Source organism: Spermophilus citellus, assembly GCF_964194105.1.
Source record: "Spermophilus citellus genome assembly, chromosome: X".
NCBI lineage: Eukaryota > Metazoa > Chordata > Mammalia > Rodentia > Sciuridae > Spermophilus > Spermophilus citellus.
In genome coordinates, this window is record NC_138190.1 from 16731252 (window position 1) to 16754441 (window position 23190).

General features: G+C 37.0%; 1 protein-coding gene across 2 annotated transcripts in view; it reads left to right on the plus strand.

Annotated features, from left to right (window-relative positions):
* The window catches only part of PHEX (phosphate regulating endopeptidase X-linked), a 201883-nt gene that overhangs the window by 58238 nt on the left and 120455 nt on the right, over window positions 1-23190 (plus strand). For both annotated transcript variants that reach the window (XM_081277212.1, XM_081277213.1), the window contains 2 exons: window positions 6187-6280; window positions 8713-8841. In XM_081277212.1, the coding sequence (XP_081133338.1) occupies window positions 6187-6280; window positions 8713-8841 (223 nt within the window). The remainder of the gene's footprint in view (window positions 1-6186; window positions 6281-8712; window positions 8842-23190) is intronic.

The window sequence follows — 23190 nt, forward strand, 5'->3', positions numbered from 1 at the left end:
TCATTGGTAATTTCCATTGAAAGGTGGGATTTGCCAGGCTGAAGATCATTGTTCAGAACCTCAAAAGTCAGTTTCTTGTAGTGTCTGTTACCATCACTTGTAAAATAATAGCAATTTTTGGACATTGTGTTAATTTTGTTTCCCCAAAAATCTAATTTATAACCAGGGGATAAATTGGGCCATGGTCTAATGTATTAGAAAAATCATCTCCATGGTAATGATTATATTTTAGAATTGTAGGACTTTTCATAATAATAGTGAGCAGGAAAAACCATGATTAGAGGGATATTTCATTGTGGTTCCTGTCAAAATGATAACTTAGACAAATGTAAACATAGTGAGCAATAGTAGATGATGTAGATAGAAAAATACCTGAAGATATTATGTACTATAAAACTTCATTTAAAAATCAAGACAAAAGCCAAATCTTTGACAGTTTATCCCTCGATAATCAATTCATCAAGAATAACTTGAATTCTGTGAATTCTTGTGAGATTTCAAGATACTCTATTGTCTTGAGAATATTGACAGCACTTTATTGGCATGGTGAAGGTAATTTCATACAATAGTGCACCTGTATTTTGGCTGTGCCCTGTCATAGGAGGTCAGATGTGGAATGTTCTACTGGTAACCTCATGATGATGCATTTTAGATCTCAAGTTTGTAGATTAGAGGTGCTCAACTAGTACTAGCCTATTGTACCTCCAACTGGTTAGATCTTGCTAATGTTGGCAAGTTTCCTGCCATTTTTAGGGTTCGAAAGCTATTAAGTGTGCATCAAATGCCCATTTCCTGGCTGCTGCTTCCCCCTTTAGATCACACCCTGCTGTTAGCTTAGTACAATGCAACCTTTCCTTCCAATTGGGTGGCTATGGGGACGATTACACTGACACTTTGGAAGGTAGCACATGACACAAAACTAGAGCAACGAGATCTTGCTGAGGTGGTGATGCCAGAGACTGCTTTAGGCCCTTGTGGTTCAATGGAGTAGGTGGCCAGGGCAGGGCCAATGGAGGCATGAGGTGGAGGCCAACATGGGGAAAAGGAGTTGGTAGTCAAAGTAGAAAAGTGGTGAGGAGGTAGGAATGTGCTGAATCTCTCAAGTTATTTGCATCTCTTCCTAACTCTATTTTCAGTAATCTCACCTATAATTTGTAATCAACTAGGGTAGAAGTTTTACACCAGGGAAACTGGCAAATTCTGCAAATTATTACTTTTTCTTGGCAAGGCAGTTGGTAGATGTTTACTGGCATATCACTGAGCTAGTAACATAGCTTTTACATAAAGAGAGACTCGTTTCTATGTCCCCTTCATTTCTCCTCCCCACTCCAACTTAAGGCTGCCTTGGACATATTTTATCCAATTTGATCTATGGAGCAAGAGTTGGGGGTTGGGGACTAAGGAAGGATGGTATTAGAAAAAAAATCAGCTTGGATTCCTCTTTCTAGCAAGGCCTGGCCACATGGCCATCATCTGCCTTAGAACTCTTTTAGCAGACTTGTCTCAAGCAAATCCTTGGGAGTTTGCCAAGCCCCTTTGAGCTTTCCTGTCTTTAGTTTTTTTTTTTTTTTTTTTTTATAGAGCAGCACAGTGTACATTAAAGTCAGATGATTCTTGTTGAACAGATGCTCCCAAAGGCTCACCTGGAAAATGTATAGTAATGTGAACCTCTCATGAGGCTCATCTCTTCTGAGGTGGTCTATGGCCTTGCTTTTCAAAGTATAGTCCACAGATGAGCAGTGTGGGCATTACCTGACAACTTGTCAGAAATGCAGAATCTCAAGTCTATGCCCTTGACCTAACTGAATCAGAATCTGCAATTCAATAAGGTCCCCAAGTGATTTTTTTTTTTTTTTGTGGTGCTGGAGATTAGAATCCAGCTCCTTGTGCATGCAAGGCAATCACTCTACCAACTGAGCTATATCCCCAGCCCCTGCCAGGAGATTTATGTATACATTAAAGTTTAAGAAGCACTGACCTAGGATTTAGGAAGGCCTCAGTGAGCCATATATGCAGAAAGATGAAAAGATGGGGTTTTTCTTCACCAGAAGTTCTCAACCTTGACATGTATCAGAATACCTTGGAGGGCTTGCTAAAACACAAACTGCTGGGCCCCATCCCTGCATTTTCTGATTTAGTATGTCTGGAATGGGACAAGGCCAGTTTTCTACCAGGTTCTCAGGTGATGCTGAAACTTCCAATACTGGGACATGCTTTGAGTACGGCTCTAGGCATGCATCTGGGCAACCTGTAAGATTTAGGAAGATTTCTGAGATTTGAGAATGTTTGAGAAGAACCTCTATGATTCACCTTAGGTAGCATGACAGGGAGAAATAAATGCAAACTGTAATCTGAAGACCTAAATTTTAGTCCCAGATTGGACATGTTCTTGGAAGTCCCTTGACCTCTGACCTTTATTTTCTTCATATGAAAATGAAGCTAATTATAATAACCACCCCATGGCACTGTCATCAGGATCAAAGGAGGTATTTTATAAGCTCTTAAATGTAATGTAAATGTAAGCTGCTGCTAATTCAGACCATGGAGCAGCAAAAGCTTCTTAAAGAACAAATCTTCCAAGTCAGAGGATTTGGGGAAGGATTTCATATTGCTTTCTTAGTGGTGGGTTCTCTTCTGGGATGCTTTCCTTTCCTTTATTTATTGCCATTTGGGGAAATTACTGTACTGCTGGAAAAGCTTTTTTGAAAAAAAAAAGATAATATGTGTTATTTTCAAGGACTGTTGCTGATCTAATTTTTGTTTTGTTTTTGTTTTTGATGTATCTGAGCATTAGGTGGCAGTGATTTGCTCATTATGGTCATATCTGTTCCTGATGTGGTGATATTAGCACTGCTAAACTATGCTCCATAGCATTCTGTCAGCATATTTATACCATAGTGGAGCCACTTGGTAGTACCATTGGCTGGCTGTGTGAGCTTCCCAGCATTCCATCTTCCACTCTCAGAAGTCTCATTGTTATGCTATCCTCTTAGGAATGCATTGGCCTGGATGGCCTAACTATTATCTTTTTGTGCCCACAGATTTCTGCAAAGTATCTTTGTTGGAGTGTTTTGTTGTCTCTGACTGGACAGGAAATCTTAGCCAAATTCCAGGGCTTTCATTCACTGTGTGGTGTAGAGAAAAACATACAGGCTTTACATCTAGAAACACCTGGCTCTTGTCTAGCCTCCATTGCTTATTACACTGCTTCTCCGGCTTGGCTGCACATTGATTTGAAGGAGGAATTTGAAAATAATATTCACTCTGGGTTTCACCCAAGAGATTGTGATTGAATTGGCTTGGAGTGGCCTGGACATCTGAACTTTTAAAAACTCCCCAGGTGATTCTACTAGTTTGAGACCCACCAACTTTGTGATGAGTTTACTTAATGCTTCTAAGCCTCATGTTTCTTATATGTAAACTGGGTATAGTAACTTCTCTCCTATAGTGGTGCTGTGAGAATCATCAATAATGTGAGATGCCTATGTGGGATGATTTCAGGTGAGCTGGAATGGCCCCTACTTCTAAAACCCCAGTCTACTTCTGACATACTGACTCTTTTATTACCACTGTCACACTCCATCCTCACAACTTCCCCATTTGATCTGACTCATCACCACCCCCTCTAGGGAATATCTTTTGACTTTGTGGAGGGACATCTGCCAGCCAGTGATCTTCTAATCTGCCCCTGTTGATCCAGCACAGCTCACACACTCAGCAAACAGTATTTGAAAGACAAAGAAAATATAGCCATTGCACTAGGGTCAGGAGCTGCCCCATTGATGCACTAGAGATTCCAGGCCCCAGTTGCTGTCCTGCATCTTCCCAGTGTGGCTTGTCTTTTTGCTTACTTCCTTTACTAATGATCCTGCTCACCATTCCCTCCAATGCATGGCCTAGTCTCCCATTATTTAGCCTTCCAACCTTCAGATATAATTTAAGCCCTGTCCCTCTCATGAAGTCTACATTTATCCCTCAGTATAAGATATGCTGTACTTCTAGGGAATGTCTGGCACCTACTTTGGGGTGCTAGGACCTGCCAAATATTTATTTATTCACTCCCCCAACTCCTCTGCTCAACTAAAAGCTTCAGGAGATCAGGGCCTATATCTTTCTTACCTCTCTATCTCCCCAGCATCTAGAACTATTAGTACATATCTGGATGCTCAAAGTATGTTGATTGAGTCAGGGAAAGAAGGCTCCTTTATGTACTTATAGTGTGTCCCTTCAATTAAAAACCCAATGATATGAACAAACAGAAATCTTGAGTTCTTTGACTTAGGTGCTAGGTTCCTGTTTTTCAACATTCCTCATGGTACCTGGCACAACACTGGGCCAAGAGTAAGTGCTCAGTGAGCACTTTTTGTCTTGTTCAAGCATAGAGATAGATGTATAAGCAAAAGATCTGAAGCAATGACCTAAAATGGGGTGTTTATCAGAGTGGTCTGAACAAAGCATGGGTGAGGGGCTTGACTTTACTGATTTGGGTAGTCGCCTCTAAGGGGGGATATTCATAGCCCAAGGAGATCCCTTGGGTCCAAGAAGAAAATGTTAGAACTTCTATCTTTATTTTTAAATTTTAGAATAATTATTAGGTTTTATTAAGTTCTACTATGTATGTGGCCATGGACCCTTCATTTGATCTTGATGATGATATGCATGGCAGAGGCACTATTACAGTCACTGGTTTGTTTGCATTTGACATATTGAACATAATCATGAGCCTCTTACATATACCTACAGATTTGTGAATTTTTTAAATGTAGTTTAGTTTAAACCTCACAACAAGGACAAGTAGTTTAAAATATTTTTTTTTTTTTTTTGCAGAGAAACATGAACTGAAGCTACTACTACTAACATAAGCATAAGCATGGAATGGAAATAAAATGGCAGAAGTGACCCTTCTCTCACACTAGTAGTATGCCATCTTGGTTAGCCAGATGACAAGGGAAAACAATAGTGATCTAACCAGATATGACAAGGGTATCTCAAAATTTTTGAAAAAGTCAAAAAGACTATAAGAAATATGGATTTATATGCACTGTCACTGTATTAGCCCAATTCTATGAGGATAATATGTTTTAAATAATAAGCATGATATTTGAAGGGTTAATTTATGACTTTTTGAAAATATTTTTATATTATCTCTTAAAATTTCTGTATTTATTTAAAGATTCCTAATATTTTAGCCTGTACCTATATAGAAATTAAAACAGGCATCCACATATTGTTGAATATGCTGAAAAATATTTTGCTGTCAGGAGTGCACAGCCACTACATTAGAGAGCCATGCAAATAATGAGAGAGTAGGTTGTTTTTGATGAGCCAATTAGCATCATCATGTCACACCAATGTCACGTTTCTGGTTGACCCAAGGGCCATCTTAGGAATGTGTGTTATTAGTCACCACGGTAATGGCACAGCTGGGAGTAAGGTGGGTCATCAAAAATCCATCATCACTATTGAATTAGAAATTAACTCAGATCATGTGTCCTTCTGAGCTCAGGACATCTTTTGCTTATAGAAAAAGGCACCACTTAAATGTAGCAGATTTTTGAAAGTAGGTATCATGGGCATTGCAAGAGCATATGGGAATGTTCATGTTTTGGAGTACACAATATAACCTTAGGTATTTACTCTTTGTCAAACATTTTGTTACTTATATTAACCTCACAATAACCCTGTGAGTCAGGGAACATCCTTCATGTATTGTAAGGAAAGAGAAATCAGAGAGCTTCAGTGACTTCCCTGAGTCCACATATTTAATAAGTGCAAATTTAGACAATAGGTATCGGTCAGTATTTTGCTGTTAATTTCTGAAGGCAAATAATACATATGCATTACATCAAGTCACCTATAATTTGAAGGTATTTACAGTTTCCAGGTATGGGAGATAAGGCAATAGTGGACTCTGCCAGAAAGAAAGCGAAGTGTTCACTTTTCAGACCTGGGGTTGAAATATTCATTTTATCTCTGTAGTAAGTAGGTGGTGAAAGGCAAGCCAATTTTGGTTGTGCTTATTGACATTGTACCATTTTATGACATTTCTCAAGTGAAAGTGTTGCATTTTTATATGAACAGGTGGTCTCTCCGTGGAGCTTTGCCAACAGTTTTTCTGAAGGTGTTCTGCAGAGGATCAGATATCGACCTAAAATACAATAAATGTGCATTTCTCTGTGTTAACAGGACCATTGCCAACTATTTGGTGTGGAGAATGGTTTATTCCAGAATTCCAAACCTGAGCAGGCGCTTTCAATATAGATGGCTGGAATTCTCACGGGTACGTTTAAGAAGATTGTAATGTTACAGCACTGGATAACTTTACATGCCAGAACAGTCTGTATATTAACTGGTCCAATAAAAACTGCCTTTAGGGATGGGATAGGAGGAAGTTTTACAGCCCAAGGTCTTTTCTTGTTTGATTTCTTTTTGTTCAGGTACAATTTAAATACAGTAAGAGTACACTCAAGCTCTAATTTGATGGGGCTATATAAAGATATTTAAGGTAATACTTACGGCTGTGGTCACATTGTTTTTCAACTCTCCCCTCTCATTAACTTATTTCCATTTTTCCCCAGGGTTTTTAACTGGGTCACTATAATTATAGTTTTAACATTTTTTAGTGATATGTTTGAAACTATCTTTTAAAGTAGTTTTTATTTAATTTTTCAGTGACATATAATGTATATGTTTATGGGGATAGGGGGGACTGATGAAAGTAGAGATACTGATTGGAGGGTACAGAGTTTCATTGTGATTGATTGCACTGTAACTGTCTTTTATTTTTAGTATCCTGAATATTCACATATGTATGACATAGGCATTAGATGGTAAAGTTTCATTTTTAATTTGGTGACAGAGTTTTGTCTTTAACTTGACTTAGATCTTTAATCTTGAATCTATCCTAATTCTGCTAGGCCCACTCCATGAGGCCCACGCCATATTTTTTTTTTCCGTGTCCTTTAAGACCTTGCTCAAGTGCCTGAATTGATTTCCCTCTCCCCACTCACCTGAATTTTGAGTCTTTGCTTCTTGCCCATCTGGGATGCCTCCTAATTACACAGATATTTTTATGGTCTGTTTCTGAGGTTTATTTATGAATATTCTGCCACCACTAGAGGACTTAAAGATTTTGTGACTTCTAAAAATATTTGATTTTTCTATCAATTCAAAGCTAAGTGAAAGCAAATTTTATAAGCTCTGATTTCATTTAATAGACATTTTGTTTATTAGAGAAACTAGTGAGCATAGAAATTTTTAGTGGGCCATTGTGGTTGCAGAGTAATGCAGGTATTTTGGGTACATTTTGACCCTTTAAAGTGACTAGAATAGAAAGTCATTTTGTAGAGTATAGCATAAAACAACTATGTATATTTATGTTATATCAAATGGTTCAGATCCAAAACAAGTAGATTTTTAAAAATATTTATTTTTTAGTTGTAGTTGGACACAATACCTTTATTTTATTTGTTTATTTTTATGTGGTGCTGAGGATTGAACTCAGCTGTACCACTGAGCCACAACCTAGCCCCAAAACAAGTAGAATTTTTTTTTGATGTGAGTGTATTTTTAAGTCTTATGGATCACATAAAAGATGATAACCAGCTGCTTTCCACCTCTACTGTGAAGAGAATGAAAGAGGGAGGGAGGGAGGGGGAGAGAGAGAGAGGAGAGAGAGAGAGAGAGAGAGAGAGAGAGAGAGAGAGAGAGAGAGAGAGAGAGAAAGAGAAAGTAGTGTGTGAAATTTGAGGTTAGGTATGAGGGGATGTTTCTTGAGTGTGAAGTGCTAAATATAATTTTGAATTGCCAAAGAAGGTTGTAGGAACTCTTTCTCTAGAGGTTTTAAAAAATAGATTCATACCTTACCTCTGAGAGTGGTCATGTTACCAGAAGCAGAGGAAAAATAGATGAACTGAATCATTAATCTCTTTTCCCTGCTTCAACAACCTGGTTCTTACTTTGTACAAGGGATGATTCTGGCCACCATTCACCATTATCAAAGCCCCCCTTACCCCCTCCACTGCTTTCCTGCATGCCCAACCTCCAGGGACAACTTAAACTATATTTATTTCTCTGCCTTCATTCCCAAGAATAAACCTTTAAGCCCTCCAAGTCCTGCTTTCAAAGTTTCTTACTTGTTTGTAAATGTTTTCTTATGATGGTATAATTGAGACTGAAGGGAGAAGCATTTACATCTGTATTTTGTTTACCAGTGTGTTCTCTGCTATGACACAATGTAAATATGCTCCCTGGGTTGTTCATGGTGGGTCATGTTATCTTACTCTTAGTATATTTTTAGGTATATTCCCCAGAGCAAGGAAACTCTCACTGGCAGGAACTTTGATCTAGACCTTTTCTGATGGAACTTCAATTCTTAATAGATATTAAGTACTATCTGAACACTTGAACATCCCTTTGGATCCCTACTGAAAAGCTGTATCATTGTTTAGATCCTTTGCTTAATGAAGAAAAGTGGGAGAAAAGACATGTTACATTATATTTCATTATCAAAACATTTTTATTTAATTCTAAAAAAACAGGAACAAGCAGAATTATTTTTCTTCATCTGAGTCTGCCTTTGCCTCTGCTATCTTACATGTATATGGGCTTGGATGTGTAATGTTTTAAATATTGTTTTCTTCAGCTGGTTGATTTTTTTTAGAAATAGGTTTTATCCAATGAAGATTAAACAGGATTGATTTTCTCCCACAGGTGATCCAGGGGACCACAACTTTGCTGCCTCAATGGGACAAATGTGTAAACTTTATTGAAAGTGCCCTCCCTTATGTTGTTGGAAAAATGTTTGTGGATGTGCACTTCCAGGAAGATAAGAAGGAGATGGTAAGTGGAGCTCCTCAGCTGGTAAAACAGTGGCAATTTAGCCAGATGTAATAAGGGTATAATCAGCAGGCCACTGCCAGTCTTCCAGGTGGTAGAGATCTATAGGTGTTCTCTTTGGATTCTTTCCATTTCTCAGTGAAACATGAGAAAAGATCAAATGAGAGTAAGATGGGTAAGCAGATATTGAAGGTTGGAAGAAAGAGGAGAAGGTGCTAATTAGTTGTCCAGAGGAGTGGGAGAGTGACTTAACTGAAGAAATATAGTATGGCTACTTGGAACTAGTCAGGGTCTAGGTCTAGGGGAGATTCCAGGTCACAAATTTAAAGAGAGATTTGCCACCATGGCAATGTAGTTTTTCTCCATCTGTTTCAGCTGCATTGTATTTTTTTCTTCCAGCTTTATTGAGGTACATTTAACATATCAAAATTATATATATTCAAGGTATATAGTATGATGATTTGATATACTGATATCTTGTGAAATGTGTCAATCAAATCAACACATCCATCACCATGTCATTTTGTGTTTGTGTGTGGTGAGGAAATTTAAGGTCTACTCTCTTAGCAAATTTTAATTATACAATACATTATTTTTAACTATAGATACCATGCTGAACATTAGATCTCCAAGATTTATTCCTCTTATAATTGAAAGTTAGTATTCTTTGACCAGCATCTTCCCATTATTCCACTCTTAGCCCCTGACAATTACTGTTCTATTCTCTGCTTCTATGAATTCAACATTTTTTAAAGATTCCATATGTAAATGAGATTATATTGTACTTGTGTTTCTGTATCCGGCTTGTTTCACTTAGTGTGATGTCCTCCAGGTTTATCTACGATGTTGCAGAAGGCAGAATTTCCTTGTATTTTGTGGCTGATTAATATTCCACTTTATCTGTGTTTCTTTATTCATTCATCCATTGATGGACATTTAGGTGGATTCTATGTCTTGGCTATTAGGAATAGTGCCACTAGGAAAATGGGAGTGCAGGTATCTCTTCAAGATACTAATTTTGTTTCCCTTGGAATGACTGGGTTGTACATGAATCCTTTTTTTTTCTTTTTAGGATTTCTCATACGTTTTTCATGATGGTATACCAATTTATATTCCCACTGTGTACAAAGGTTTTCTTTTTCCACATTCTTGTATCTCTTGACAAGAGCCATCCTAACAGATGAGAGGTGATCTCATTGTGCTTTTGATTTGCATTTCTCTGGTGATTAGTGATGTTGAATGCATTTTCATACACCTTCTGGTAATCTGTATATCTTTGGGAAAATATCTATTCAGGTATTTTGCCCATTTTTAAATTAGATTATTATTATTATTTGCTATTAAGAGGGCATTTTTTGAATTTTCAACTTGAATTGAGCTAGGTTTTTGTGTGCATTTTGATGAATTGTGTTTTACAGATATCAGGAAGCAAAGCATCTAGGTATGATTAACTAACAGAAATCCACATAATTGTTGGCTATGGTAGCCCACACCTATAATCCTAGCCATTAGGGATGCTGAGGCAGGAGTGCAGCAAGTTTGAGGCTAGCTTCAGCAGCTTAGCAAGATCCTGTCTCAAAAAAGGGGGATTGAAGAAGGGGGAGGCTGGGAGTCTGGGGTATAGTGGTAGAGTGCTTGCCTATTGTATTTGAGAACCTGGGTTGAACTTCCAGTACTGAAAAAAGTCCATGTAATCAGTCAGATACAAATATATAAGCATCTTTAATTTAAGGGTAAATACATAAAGTCTATTTAGTCATGATTGTTCAAATGGTTTATATTATGTAGTGATAAAATATTAATACCAAAATGTTGGAATATGTATGGATACATAATGCATAGCTATGTATTCTGTGCTGAAGTTTGCTTTGGAATACCATAAATCTAAATACATTTTCCTACATTAATTTGTTTTTGTTGTCTTTGGATACTTTGGAGAATTTTTGTGAAGTTTGAGACTTTATATTTGAAATAGAAAGTCCTCTTGCCAGTAATTCCACTGAGGAATTAATGTCTTATTTTAAAATATTTAATATTCTCCTTATGTGTTTTCTTTTGCTCCTTGGTTGGAGTAAATGAGTGGAAAACTTATCAGATTATCACAGTGATAACTTTATAAGTTCTGGGAAGGATATAAAAATAATTAAGGGATAATGGATATATATATATGTGTATATATATATATATATATATATATATATATATATATATATGAAGATTTTTTTGGCAGTGTAAAAATTTTAAGTAATATGAAAAGTATGTGGATTAAATTTGTTTTCTCAGTTTGGGTGATAAAGACCCATTTTCATATGTCATAGTGTAGCATTCTAAAATGAAGTTGATTTTGGCAATTATTTCCCTTATTTTGATATACGTGGGGGGCACTATGTTATGTATGCAGATATTCATCTCTTTTACATAAAATTATTTGCCTCCCTTATGCCAAAGCTATTTGCTTCAGGGAATACTTGAGTTGGAAACTTATAAGAGAAAGATCTGGCTTTTTATAGCCTTGTTACAGGGCTCCCATCCAAGAACCACCTGGAACCACTGATTTACTTGAAAAGCATTCAGTATTATTAGCTACAGTCCAAAGAAAAAGACAACAGAAAGTCCCCAGTGGGGCAAATTCCAGAGACCTTAACTCAGAGGAAAGGCTGCCATTATTTATTTATCAAAAAAGTTTGTTAAGCAAATGAATATGGTCAGAAGGTTAAACTTTATGTACTTTTTAAACTTTAATATGTACATGGATCACAGGATCTTCTTGTTAAAAGTACAAAATCTCATTGCATTTTAACAAGGGTCTTTTAAACTTGGGTTTAGTATATGGCCCAAGAATTTGGTTAACCAGCTACCAGATGCTGCTGCTGCTGCTGTCGTTCCAGGGAACACACTTTGAGTAACAAGGCTTTCTCCTCTTTCATGTGTTTGTAAAGAGTTACTACCAAAAGCACAAACCCGGTGATTCGTGGGAGCAGGCCAGATCAGCAGACATTGACAGCAATACTTCATTTACCAAAATCTATTGCATTAGTGTAATAATTGCTTCAATGTTCAGATCATTGAATTTTTTTTTTTTTTTTTTTTTTGTGATCCAGATTGGTTTAAATGGACAGTGCCAAACCCTACTTGAGGGCCTCCATACTTGTGCCCCCTACACTGGACTATTTTGCTTTGAAAACAGACACCTAGGTTTTTCTAAGGAATTCTTGCTCCTCTTCAGTGTCTCTGATTCTAGACTCTCTTGACTGCAGGGTTGGCCCAATTGCCTCTGGTTGGCACCCTTTATTATTGATGGTGGATGGGAGAGAGGAATCCATTTCCAGATTTTCTTGGTAGAGGGAGAGCACCCCCATCCTCACCTTAGGTATCTGACTCTTACTGACTTACTTACCTACCTACCTACCTACCTACCTACCTACCAGGGTTACCTTCTTTTTTCACTGGGAAAACATACTTCCACATTATTCTTTCCTTATGACTTTCTATGTACAAGTACGCATTCACCATACAGGTATGCCAGTACACCCTTCTACTCATTCACTTATGTGACTACAGGAGTTTTGCAAATTTAATTAGAAATGAGAAGAATAGCATGTATTAAAGGAGAGTCATTCAACAGAAATTTAGTCACCTAAAGAGATCAGATGGAATAGTCTGCTTTTCAGATAGTAGAATAGATGTTGGCTATAAGCCTTGCTTGTCACAGGCCAGTGGAGTGAGTATAGGGAGATATAGAATTTTTTGGAGAGTGGTTGTGTTAGTTTTATGTCACTGTAATACAATACCTGAGATAAATAATTTAGAAGAAAGATTTATTTTATTTCATAGTTTCAGACTATAGTTTGTTGGCCCATTTCTTTTGGACCCATGATGAGGTGATGAGGAGATAATCATGGTGGAGGCATAATATAGAGCAAAAATACTTACCTCATGGCATCAGGGAAGCATAGACAGAGGGGAAAGGTTCAGGTCCCAGTATATTCTTCAGGGATACATCCCCAATGACCTACTTGCCCTAAGTTTCCATCATCTCCCCACAGCACCATTGGCTGGGGGTCAAGCCTTCAAAATATGAGCTTTTGGGAGGCATTGAAGATCCAAAGAATAGTAGTGGATGTCTTTGTGGTGTTCAGTAGGACTACAATATGAGCCATGTATGTAACTTTAAATTTTCTAGTAGCCACATTAAAAAAGTAAAAGGAAATAGTTGAAATTAATTTTAACAATGTTTTGTTTAGTCTATCAAAACAATTGTTATTTCAGTACATAATTAATATAAAATTGCAAATACAATAATTTATATGCTTTATTTCAGTCTAAGTCTGAAACTCCATGTGTATTTTATATTTATAGCACATCTCAGTTTGGACTAGTGACATTTCAATTGTTCAATTGCCACATATTGCTAAGTGGCTATCATAATGGAAATTGTTGATCTAAAGAATCCAAGAAGGATCCCTTGATCTCAGCATGATAGGGTTTGGTCTCTATGTGAGAGGTTGTTAGTAGCCAGGAGTGGGAGGGTGGCATTGTTGGTCAGTAGCCAAGTGGATTTCTAGGAGAACTATAAGATCAGTGACAAGGACTCAACACTAGGATTCATGGCCTGGGAACAAGGGTGGGAATTGGAGTCAAAGTGCTGCTTTATCAGAATACTTCAGGTGGGATAGCAGCTTCTCTACTCTGAGCAAGTACTTTGGGGCCTTAGTTCTCATTGGCTCAGAGACTATGTGGGGTTGAATGTATAAATTAAAGATATCCAGTGGCCTGGAGGTGCAAAGGACTTGACCAAGCCAAAGCCGGGGGTCCACGCTCAACTCTACTCATGGTTAGTGAGTAGCATTAAATACCATTCAGGAGTAAAGCAGACTGAGTATAGAAAAAAGCCAGGGTAAGTGTAATGATAAATGGAATTTTCCTTGACCTTGGTGGCTGGGATATATTGGTGGGGATCAGGTATGCGGGTACTATCCAGGATTCACCAAGACTAGTCTCTGGCTAACTATTTTCATTCAGGAATGCAGGCCTGGAATACTTTGTTTCAATTTTTATTTTTCATTTTTTGAGAGAAACCAGAAATCTGGATTTTTTTGGTGAAATCTCCCACATTGTGAATACTCTGGAGTTCAAAATAACTTTGTCCTGTGGATATCATTTGCGACTTTTATATTATCATTCTCCCCATCTCCCTCTCTATCCCTGTATCTCTAATCTTCAGAACTAAAAATCATACCCTTCTCTGTCAAAAGACTTCTTTAATTTTTAAATTTTATTTAGATGATGATCATATATCATATTAGGTAAGCAATTAACAAATTACTTTTATGGAAAGTTATATACAGGATAGAAAGTGGGACTTCCCCAGAGAATTAATGATATACTGTCACCATAAATAGAGATGATGCTCTCATCCTACTGTGCAAGTCCTAATCTATATGCTCATAACCTAAATGGTGAGAGAGGATTAGGCATGTCTAGGGGAGGGTGTTTAATGTTATTACTTGCTGTTCTTCCATTTAATTTTATTATCAATTATAATTTATATCTATAATATATAAGTGTCACAGATGGATATTCATGTCCATGAAGGGCAGGTAAAGATTCCAATGAAAGCTAGGGAGAGAAGGGTTTGTCATCTGGGTCTAGTGGCACTGTAATGATCAAGATAATGATTTAAAAATCTAGTGATGAAGCTTTTTAACCAAGAGTAAGGGAGGAGAAGGAGGCAAAGGGGAAGAACTGGGGAATAAAGTTGACCAAATTATGCCATGTGTGTATGAATATATCACAATGCATTCCAATTTTATCCATAACTATAATGTACCAATTAAAAAATAAGTAAGTTGGGGCTGGGGTTGTGGCTCAGTGGTAGAGCGCTTGCCTAGTATGTGTGAGGCCCTGGGTTCAATCCTCAGCACCACATAAAAATATAAATAAAGATATTGTGTCCAACTAAAAAGTAAATATTTAAAAAAAAATAAGTAAGTAAATAGAAGGAAGACCAATACAGTATAGCAAGGGAATCAGAGGGAAGAAGGGAAGGAGGGAAGAAAACTATGTTATATGCATTTATGAATATATCAAAATGAACCCTACTATTTTGTATAATTACAATGCACTAAAATTTTAAAAAATCTAGTGATGATAATAGTGTTGGGTAGTTGTACTGAGGTGTAACTAGGTTTCCAGAAAATTTTTAATGTGTTTTCAATATGAAAACTCATTTAATCTTTACATTGGCCTCATAATTACTACTAGCGTGTCCATTTTCTAGATGACAAAATTGAGAGTTCACCAAAATCCGTGAGGTCATGTAGCTTACAAATAGCTTAGAGATTCAAGTGAAGATTATTCTAGCCTAAATCTGTGTTCCATTCTGTGTTAACCAGCTTTCTATTATAGTAAGAAATGCCTGAACTTATAAAGAGAAAAGGTTTATTTTGGTTCATGCTTTTAGAGATTCCAGTCCATGTTCAGATGGCCCTGATACTTTTAAGCATGTGGCCCGACCAAATGTCATGGCAGGAGTATTGCAATGCTTATCTTATGGCCAGAAAATAAAAGAGAGGAAGAAGAAGGGATGGGGGTGTCCTGACCCCTTCAAGGGCATGCCCCTAATGACCTAAAGATCTCCTACTAAGTCCCACATCCTACTACCTGTCAATAACAATAGCAACACCTTGAGGAACAAATCTACCACATGGACCTTTGATCTGAACTACAGCATATTCCTTTGCTGCTCTTGAATCATTACCAATTTTATGACTGGAATGAGGAGACTAGAGACTTCTCAGTGGCTCTTCCTATAATTAATTCATCCTTGTTAGGGTATTATTCTAATAGTAACATCTTATAAAAATAAAAGGCTCACATTTCTTATTTTTTTAGAATTGTAGAGATAGGATACAGCTGGAATAGGTTTAGTTTCTAGAATGTCCATATTTTAAAGATAAATATAGTGTATAGTGAAAACTTAAGTTTAAATCCAACCAGTTGTCATTGCATTCTTGTATTTACATACCTGTCAGAAGAAAGGGAAACAAGAAAGAAGCTTGATCAGAGATTTGATCTAAGAACGACTTTTTAGGATATCTTTGATTCAGGCTATACACTAAGCTCAATTTTCAGTAGTTTCTACTTACATCAGTCTAAGGAGTGACCATCAATATTTCAAATGGTGACCCACATCTATGGAATATTTCTTCAAACAATTTTTTTCATTGTTGTTTACCATTCTCTAGTTACTAAGGCAGAAATGTGAGCATATACATCAAAGACCAATTTTTCTTATGTGTTGATGCTGAAAAGGTCTTTTTGCTTTAACTGTAGCTTCTAGAAAATTCAGTGAAGTTGAAATTCCCATCTGAAAATTTCAGCTGAGCTAAGTTCTTCTGTATTTAAGAAATCTTGTTTTATTTCTTTGTAGATACTATGTACCCAAACTACCTGTCTTTTTTCATATATATATTCATATATCTCAATTTTTCCAGTAGGCTTTTTTTCCTGCTCCCTCAAGATTTCTGTGTTTTTGTTATAAGGTGATAAAGAAAAAATATTTTGATGCTTGTTAAAGTCATAAAGTCTATTCAGGTCTATTGCAAAGGATGTCAATTCTACCGCAATAGAGGAGAGAGATTGGGCTCAACTCCAAATGTTGCAAAGATAGTAGTGAATTTCAAGCAAACAGGCAGAATTAGGGGGTCAGTGGATGGAAAATTATTAGGAAGAGACATCAAGAGGAGGGAAATTATTACTAAACTAACTTAACAGGATTCTTGCTGCAGGCAGGTAAGGGTGATCAGATTTTAAGGGTAAAAACAAAGAACTGGGCTGGGGATATAGCTCAGTTGGTAGAGTGCTTGCCTCACATGCACAAGGCCCTGGGTTCAATCCCCAGCACCACAAACAAACAAACAAACATACAAAAAAACCCCAAAGAGTTGGATCTGATATAGAGAGTGATATGATATTGAGGGTTGGAAATTCTCTCTAAAGCCACTTAGCAGAATTCTTGCTAGAACCTAGCTAGGAAGGCCTGACAAGGACAGGGTGGGGGTGAGGGGGTAGACAGGAGGGCAAGGTCAAGGTCCAGTTGAGAAACTAAACTCTGGTCAAGAAGATAATCTTTGTCACTCCTCAGACAAATCTAAAATCACTGGTCTTTTATTATACAATAAACATTCTATATTCAGAAGGTTAATCTAGATAAAACAGAATAAATCTTTTATTACACATTAATAGATTTATATTTTTATTTTTATGTGGTGCTGAAGATCAAACCCAGTGCCTCACACATGCTAGGCAAGTGCTCTACCACTGAGCTACAACCCCAGCCCATTATTACACTTTAGATTTAGACTCTGGGCAAAGAATTAAAACTTTTCTTACCGTGTAAAACAATTCATTAATTTCTCCTGCATTCTAGTAGCTTATCTTTCCCTCCATAGTAAAGACATTGTTCATGTCCCCAAATAATGCCATAGATGACCTACAGTATCTTCATTTTTCTGAGCTGCTCTCTACGTGAACAATTCTAGTGTAATTCTTATCCTAAGAATGGAATTCTCCTCCTACCCCATACTGCTACAGCTGGTATTGAAGACTTAACTACTCACATGGGTCCAATTGCGGTGGTGGAGTTTGAACTTACAACCTCTATACACTAGGAGTTCACCTCATTAGTGAGTCAAGATAATTGAATTGATGTACTGCCATTAATATTCTTTAAGTTCTCCAATTCCCTTGATCACTGTTTCTCTCAGTGGTTGAGTAAATGAGATGTAACTATAACGTTGATGGCAGAAGTCACATGAAAGTCAGTGCCATGCATTACAGCATTGCCCTTAAACCGAAGACTTATTCATTCCCTACAGATGCAGGTACTCTTGAGGGTTGCTCTTAAGACCAGTATGTATGTATGTATGTATATATATATCTCCCTTTGACACACTCATGCAAGTAAAGGATATTTTTTTCTGGCTATCAAGTGTTCTTGTTTGTCTAGTAAATGGTATTTTATTGTTCAAATCAGTTTCCAGAGAAACTGGTTGAAGAACTGGGTTAAGGAAAACCAAAATAACTTGGGTCTTAAAGGACTTTTTAATATAGTTATATAATATAGAAATTATATCCAATTTTCTACAAAGTTCTAATGACATCTCATAGCCCAGATCTAACCAATTTGGGAAAATTAGACAACTTCTTTGAGCCTGTACTTCTGTTTGTAAATTGTGCATGAGTTTCTGTTGCTACAGTAATGCTATGTAACAATCAGTCACAAAACCTGACTGGCATTCAAGAATAAGAAGTTACTGATGATGCATCTGGAGTCAGTGTTGGTCCCCTTTGCAGTTCTGCTGATTTTGGCTGGGTTTGCTCAAATGTCTGGGGGTTGGCTGATCTAGGTTGGCTTTGGCAGAAGTGGCTGGGATGACTGGGCTCTACTCCATGTGTCTTACTTCCTTCAGCCGGCTAGCCTGGGCATGTTCTCATGGTTGTGGCAGAGATGCAAGTGAGCAAGCAGAAACATGTGGGGCCTCCTGAGGCTCCTGCTCAGAACTGGCATAATGTCATGTCTGCATTGTGTTGGCCAGAGCAGGTCACAAGGCTAGTCCTGATTTATATAGTGGAGAAATGGACTCTGCATTTTTAGTGAGAAGATCTGTAGTCACATGGCAAAGAGTGTGGGTAAAAGCAGGGGCATCATTGCAGCATATCACAAATAAGGATAAAAATAGTACCTACCGCTTTGGTTTGTGGTGAAGATTAAATGAGATAATCCTTATAGAAGGTTCAGCACAAAACCTGGTGCATAGTAAGTGCCCAGTAAATATTAGCTATTGTTACTATGTGTGTCATGCCTAACATGAGCAGTAAAGGTACAATATATAACATCAAGGTTTTGGCATAGCTGTGGCAAATCCTGCATGGAGATCACCTCTTCCTAATTTATCTCAGAAAGAGTGAGAGTGAGTGAGGTGCTTGGGGGTGGCTGTTGCTAGTCCTCCATGCATACCCAGTGTAGTAACTTTCTGTTGGGATAAAGATCCTTTTAATGCCAGTGCCCTGGCCATGTTCCAGAACCTGCCCAATCATTTAATGCTAAGTCTGGCTCATAGGAGAGTCTCATGAAACTACTCAAGGAGCCAAATATAATTTCTATAACAGATCTGGGTTTCACAACTCTCTATGGGCTAAATCTTGTTACAACAAATATCAGACCCCAATCCTGACAGCTCATTTATGCAATCTTTGGTAAAATGACATCCAGCAAAACAAGTAATTTAGATAGCTCATTGGGACTTCTTTTGAAATAAGTTTAGACACTACTTTTGATCTTGTCCTTGGGTGTGCTTCCACAATGATGACACATTTGGCCCACCTTTCTTGTTTGTTGTCTACATCTCTGGATAGCATTGGACACTGTTGGCCTTTGTTATGCATTATCAGCCACAGTCTTGTGGAGCACATTGATCAGACTTGTAAAATGCAAAGACCCTATACTGGAGATTCACTTACTGAGAAAAAAGCCTTTATCCCTTGAATAAGATCTGAGTGTTAAAAGTAACTAGTCATAGTGACTTGCTGGAAGTAGTTTATCCATAGCCAAAGGCTGGACCATTATGAGATTGGTTGACTTGTAAATATTCTGGTTTCTGATCCATTTCCTCTCATAATGAGTATGTGAGAAGGATGAATTATACAATTGGAACAGAGTCTATATGTTCATATCTAATGAATACATTTTATTCCTCCTTCTTACCCCAATCTTATGGATACATGTGTTTTCATAAAAGGACATACTAAACTCCTGCACCAGACTAACACACTTTTTAGCATGACTTGGGCCCAAATAATTTGATATTCGTTTTTTATTTTGCCAACATGTGTAATAGCTATGCAAGTTTGCTAAATGGTGCTAGTATGATTTACTAGCACACTTGGCTGCTAGAAATCTCAGCATTTTCTATCCTTAGTTTTCTGGCTTAATCATTTCTTCTACCTCCACATGTCTCTTCGTTACTTCTTATTTTAATGGAATTATTATATTTTTATCCGGAGCCAATCCAAACTCATTCTTATAAAAAGTTACAGTATAAAAATGAATCAATGAATATTTAATATTTATTAATGCAATGATTTAATGTCTGTATTTCTAATAAAATGACAATTGCCAGAAATAAAAGATTTAGGACACTTTCCCTGAGATTGAAGTCTATTTTTTCAGGGTTAATCATAAATATTATTAATAATGAGTTCCATTTGGCACTTTCATTAATCAAGTGGTTAAAAGTCAAGGAAACTGGCCATGCACTAAAACACTAGGAAGACTGGAAACATTTTAAGCTCATGGTTTGTTAAGATATGATAACTTCTAATTGTGTTAAAGAAGAAAGTCTATTCAAGATTATGCCTTTTAGTTAAGAATTTTATTAGCACAATATTAATTTAAGATTGATGCACACAATCAACCTCGATAATTTTTTCTTTATTGTCTTTTTCAGAATTATATCATCCTATAATATTTCTACAAGTTATGTGATATATAGTTATTTATTTTAACCATTTTTAGCTATTTGTCCTGTGCCACAGTAACATAACCAATGTCAGAATGACTAGACAAACTTATTGAGTCATTTGATTTCCACTAAAGTTTATATTTGTTTGTAGGTTGGAACCATTCCAGAGATATTTGCTGGGAACCTTGCCTCCTAATATAAAGATGGATTTGCTACTCACTGATAAGTTCCATAGATTCAGGCTTTGAATTTCTATATCAGAATAGGTCTCTCTTTTCAAAAATGGCTTCATTTGGAAAGGGTAACTTGCATTATTTTTTTTCTATTTTCAGCTTCCATTTTAGTAAACCTCCTGGTCCTACTTGAATAATCACATACTTTCTGTGAGGAAGTTTGGTATTTTCTCTTAGTATTGCTGAAATAACTGTTACACATGAACATATATGAAAAAAGTTTGATTCAATTTCACTTCTTTGCCAGGTGTCTATTGGAAGGTTTTGTTTTATTTTTTTAATCTTATTTTTGGTTAGCATGTCTTAATTGTATAGATCAATGGGGTTTAGTATGCTATTTCAATACATGTATACAAAGTACACTGATCAAATCAAGCTTCCTTTATCTGCCTACTTTCCTAATCTTTTTTTTAATTATTATTATTTTTTTATTGGTTGTTCACAACATTACAAAGCTCTTGACATATCATATTTCATACATTAGATTGAAGTGGGTTATGAACCCCCAATTTTACCCCAAATGCAGATTGCAGAATCACGTCGGTTACACATCCACAATTTTACATAATGCCCTATTAGTAACTGTTGTATTCTGCTACCTTTCCTATCCTCTACTATCCCCCCTCCCCTCCCCTCCCCTCCCATCTTCTCTCTCTACCCCATCTACTGTAATTCATTTCTCTCCTTGTTTATTTTCCCATTCCCCTCACAACCTCTTATATGTAATTTTGTATAGCAATGAGGGTCTCCCTTCATTTCCATGCAGTTTCCCTTTTCTCTCCCTTTCCCTCCATTCTCATGTCTCTGTTTAATGTTAATCTTTTCTTCCTACTCTTCCTCCCTGCTCTGTTCATAGTTGCTCTCATTATATCAAAGAAGACATTTGGTATTTGTTTTTTAGGGATTGGCTAGCTTCACTAAGCATAATCTGCTCTAGTGCCATCCATTTCCCTGCAAATTCTATGATTTTGTCATTTTTTATTGCTGCATAGTACTCCATTGTGTATAGATGCCACATTTTTTTTTATCCATTCATCTATTGAAGGGAATCAGCGTTGGTTCCACAGTCTAGCTATTGTGAATTGTGCTGCTATGAACATCGATGTGGCAGTATCCCTGTAGCATGCTCTTTTAAGGTCTTCAGGGAATAGTCCGAGAAGGGGAATAGCAGGGTCAAATGGTGGTTCCATTCCCATCTTTCCCAGGAATCTCCAAACTGCTTTCCAAATTGGCCGCACCAATTTGCAGTCCCACCAGCAATGTACAAGTGTACCCTTTTCTCCACATCCTCGCCAGCACTTGTTGTTGTTTGACTTCATAGTGGCTGCCAATCTTACTGGAGTGAGATGGTATCTTAGGGTGGTTTTGATTTGTATTTCTCTGACTGCTAGAGATGGAGAGCATTTTTTCATGTACTTGTTGATTGATTGTATGTCCTCCTCTGTGAAGTGTTTGTTCAGGTCCTTGGCCCATTTGTTGATTGGGTTATTTGTTATCTTATTGTCTAATTTTTTGAGTTCTTTGTATACTCTGGATATTAGGGCTCTATCTGAAGTGTGAGGAGTAAAAATTTGTTCCCAGGATGTAGGCTCCCTATTTACCTCTCTTATTGTTTCTCTTGCTGAGAAAAAACTTTTTAGTTTAAGTAAGTCCCATTTGTTGATTCTTGTTATTAATTCTTGTGCTATGGGTGTCCTATTAAGGAATTTGGAGCCCGACCCCACAATATGTAGATCGGAGCCAACTTTTTCTTCTATCAGACGCAGAGTCTCTGATTTGATATCAAGCTCCTTGATCCATTTTGAGTTAACTTTTGTGCATGGCGAGAGGAGGGGATTCAGTTTCATTTTGTTGCATATGGATTTCCAGTTTTCCCAACACCATTTGTTGAAGATGCTATCCTTCCTCCATTGCATTCTTTTAGCCCCTTTATCAAATATAAGATAGTTGTAACTTTGTGGATTAGTCTCTGTGTTCTCTATTCTATACCATTGGTCCACCTGCCTGTTTTGGTACCAGTACCATGCTGTTTTTGTCACTATTGCTCTGTAATATAGTTTGAAATCTGGTATCGCTATACCACCTGATTCACACTTCCTGTTTAGAATTGCTTTTGCTATTCTGGGTCTTTTATTTTTCCATATGAATGTAAATGATGGTGAGATTCACTGTGGTATATTCATAAATGTATAGAGGGAAGTTAAGTCAGATTCACTTACCATTCTTCCTTTTTCCTGTTCCTCCTCCCTTCCCCTCAATCCCCTTCCTTCTGTGTGGTCATTTTAACAAAAGTACTTCAATTCATGGACATGGGAGGTGTTTCCATTTTATTTGTTTGTTTTTTGTCTTTTGGTGTGTGTGTATTCTCCTTCATCAGTGTTTTGTAATTTTCATTGTAGAAGTCTTTCATTTCCTTAGGTAAATTTATTCCTAGGTATATTATTTTTTTGTAGCTATTGTGAATGAAATTGCTTGCATAATTTCTTTTTCAGTAATTTTATTGGTATATAAAAATGTTACAGATTTTTGGCTGTTCATTTTGTATACTGCAACAGTATTGAATGCATGTTCCAATAGTATTTTGGTGGAGTCTT